The sequence below is a fragment of the Trichechus manatus genome, unplaced genomic scaffold (assembly GCF_000243295.1).
Source record: "Trichechus manatus latirostris isolate Lorelei unplaced genomic scaffold, TriManLat1.0 scaffold00090, whole genome shotgun sequence".
NCBI classification, from domain to species: Eukaryota; Metazoa; Chordata; class Mammalia; order Sirenia; family Trichechidae; genus Trichechus; species Trichechus manatus.
In genome coordinates, this window is record NW_004444026.1 from 9,096,787 (window position 1) to 9,099,055 (window position 2,269).

Here is a 2,269-nt window from a genome sequence, read left to right on the forward strand (position 1 = left end):
TGTGTGTGTGTGTGTGTGTATTCTGGGGGCTGAGAGCTGAGTGAGGGGAAGAAGGTGTGTGTGTGTGTGTCTCTCTCCTCAGCATTCCCATTCAGCATGCTTACATTTGCTTAATCCTCCGGACTTCAGTATGGTAGTCCGGCTCTCAACTGTGCTTGATGTCCTCTCAGGGATGGATTTGGGTTTTGTGGGCCTCAAGATTAGAATCATTTTATGTGCCCTTTTAAAGAAAAATAATATAAAATTACAAATATAAAAATAGGTATGAAAGTATTTATTTAGACAGAGAAAAAAGCACAACAAATTACAAGTTATAAAGAGCTAACAACACAAACAACAGAAAATCAAGACTAACCTAGTATTTTTACTAATCATCTGCCTGACACACATCTATATATTTTTTCCCCTACATTTTTTGGCTATACAACCTTTGATTGCCTTTTCAGATGACAGAGTTGGTAACATTTCCCTGGAGAGAATACAAAGATAACTCAGTCTTTCCTCTAGCATGGTTGATTGAAATTTGTTTCCTATTACTGAGAGTATTAGAAAAGTTTCTTTTTCAGCTTACTAGTAATATCCTATAAATTTTAGGAGTGTTGTCAAATTTAGGAAAATCTCATGTTTCTTTCATAAATGAACTGTAGGATTCCAGGGCACGTTTCAAGTTTTCTTATATAGCAACTAATCTTAAATGTTCTTCGAATTAATGACAGTAACCAGCTTGCCACCGATGTCTTTGTAGGAGGGCATATAATGAGTTTTATGTTATCTCTGTTATGTATTTGTTAAATCCACTAGAAATGTCAATGTATTCCTAAGATTTCCTCCTCCTCTTCCTTAACTGGATCGGCAAACAAACATCACCCTTATTTAAAATGTATCTCATTCTTTCAATGAATTACTAGCTTTTGGTACAATTAAAATAATTTTTTTGTTACAATTTGCTTGATTTCAGGATAATCTGTATTTAATTGCTCACCTTTGTCACTTTTGTATTCATTATTTTTAATCTAAATTTACCATAGTTTTTTAATAAATTTAATAATGATCAAAAAAGGTATAGTCTTCATGTATTTCCAACTCAGAAGTCACGTGTCTTATTATAATTTCCCAAAAGTGTCTTTACAAATTGCAGTTAAAATGGTATATTTCCAGCTCAACTCTCCTTAGTCCCATCCCCCCTAAAAGCCAAGGCTACTCCATATCTACCTGACATGAGGGACAGAATGAAGCAGAAAAAGTATGAAGTGAAGATAGAGGCTTTCTTAACTGATGGCCGTTTAAATACTTACGTTTTCAAAGTTCACAAAAACACAGGCCCATGGGAACGCATGGCTCAGGTTCCTTCCAGGGCGTTTGAAAAAGTCCATGTAAGTGAAGGGCCTGAGGCTTTATTAGTTTTACACAGCAAATATACTTTTGTGTCCCCTACTATACAGACTCCGTGTTTTATACTCTCCAGGGGCGGGATAAACCCTTCATTCTTCTTCTGGGGTGGGGAAAGGACAGTCTTCCAGTCAGCTGGAGTTGGGGAGGAGATGTAACTTCCTAAACAGCTTTTATGCAATCTTCTTTACTTTAGCGCTTGGCTTCACTCCCACTTCCAGAGGTACCTGTTGTTGTTAGTTGCTGTTGAGAAGATTCTGACTCATGGCAATCCCATCCCTGCAGAGCAGAACTGCTCCATAGGGTTTTCAAGGTTGTGACCTTTCAGAAGCAGATCGCCAGGCCCGTCTTCAGAAGTACCTCTGGGTGGGTTCAAACCGCCAATCTTTCATCTAGTAGCAGGGCGCTTAACCATTTGTGCCACCCAGCCACCAATTTCTGAACCTTTCAAGATTCTGTGATGCAAGTTAGGATGGCTCTTGGTTTCCCCAAATGCCAGTTTAGGATTTGCCTTTCTTGGAACTCCTAAGTCAGTCATCTCTTGTAACTGCATTCTAATTCCCAGATTTCATTGTTGATGTCTCTTCTATTCTCCTAGAACTTTTTAGATTTGTCTCTTTAAAAAATTTGTTTTAATGTGCTTTTTGTGGGATTTGTGGGGGAAACAAACTAGATATACGTATTCAATCTGTCATCTTTACTTAGAACCTGGCTTATTTATTTTATTGTGCTTTAAGTGAAAGTTTACAATTCAGGTTAGCTTCTCATACAAAAATTTATACACATTGATTGTTATGTGACCCTAGCTGCTCTCCCTACTCTGTAACAGCACACTCCTCCTTTCCACCCTGGATTTCTCGTGTCCATTCAAGCAGCTCCT

General features: G+C 37.9%; 1 protein-coding gene across 2 annotated transcripts in view; it reads right to left on the reverse strand.

Annotated features, from left to right (window-relative positions):
* Positions 1–2,269, reverse strand: part of BIN3 (bridging integrator 3) — a 57,004-nt gene that overhangs the window by 31,485 nt on the left and 23,250 nt on the right. The window contains exon 1 of one of the 2 annotated variants that reach the window (XM_023736686.1): positions 105–1,715. The exons of the other annotated variant lie outside the window; for it this stretch is intronic. Coding sequence (XP_023592454.1) covers positions 105–106 — 2 coding nt within the window. The 5' untranslated portion in view covers positions 107–1,715. Of the gene's footprint in view, positions 1–104; positions 1,716–2,269 lie in introns of those variants that run through there. 2 annotated transcript variants of the gene reach the window in all.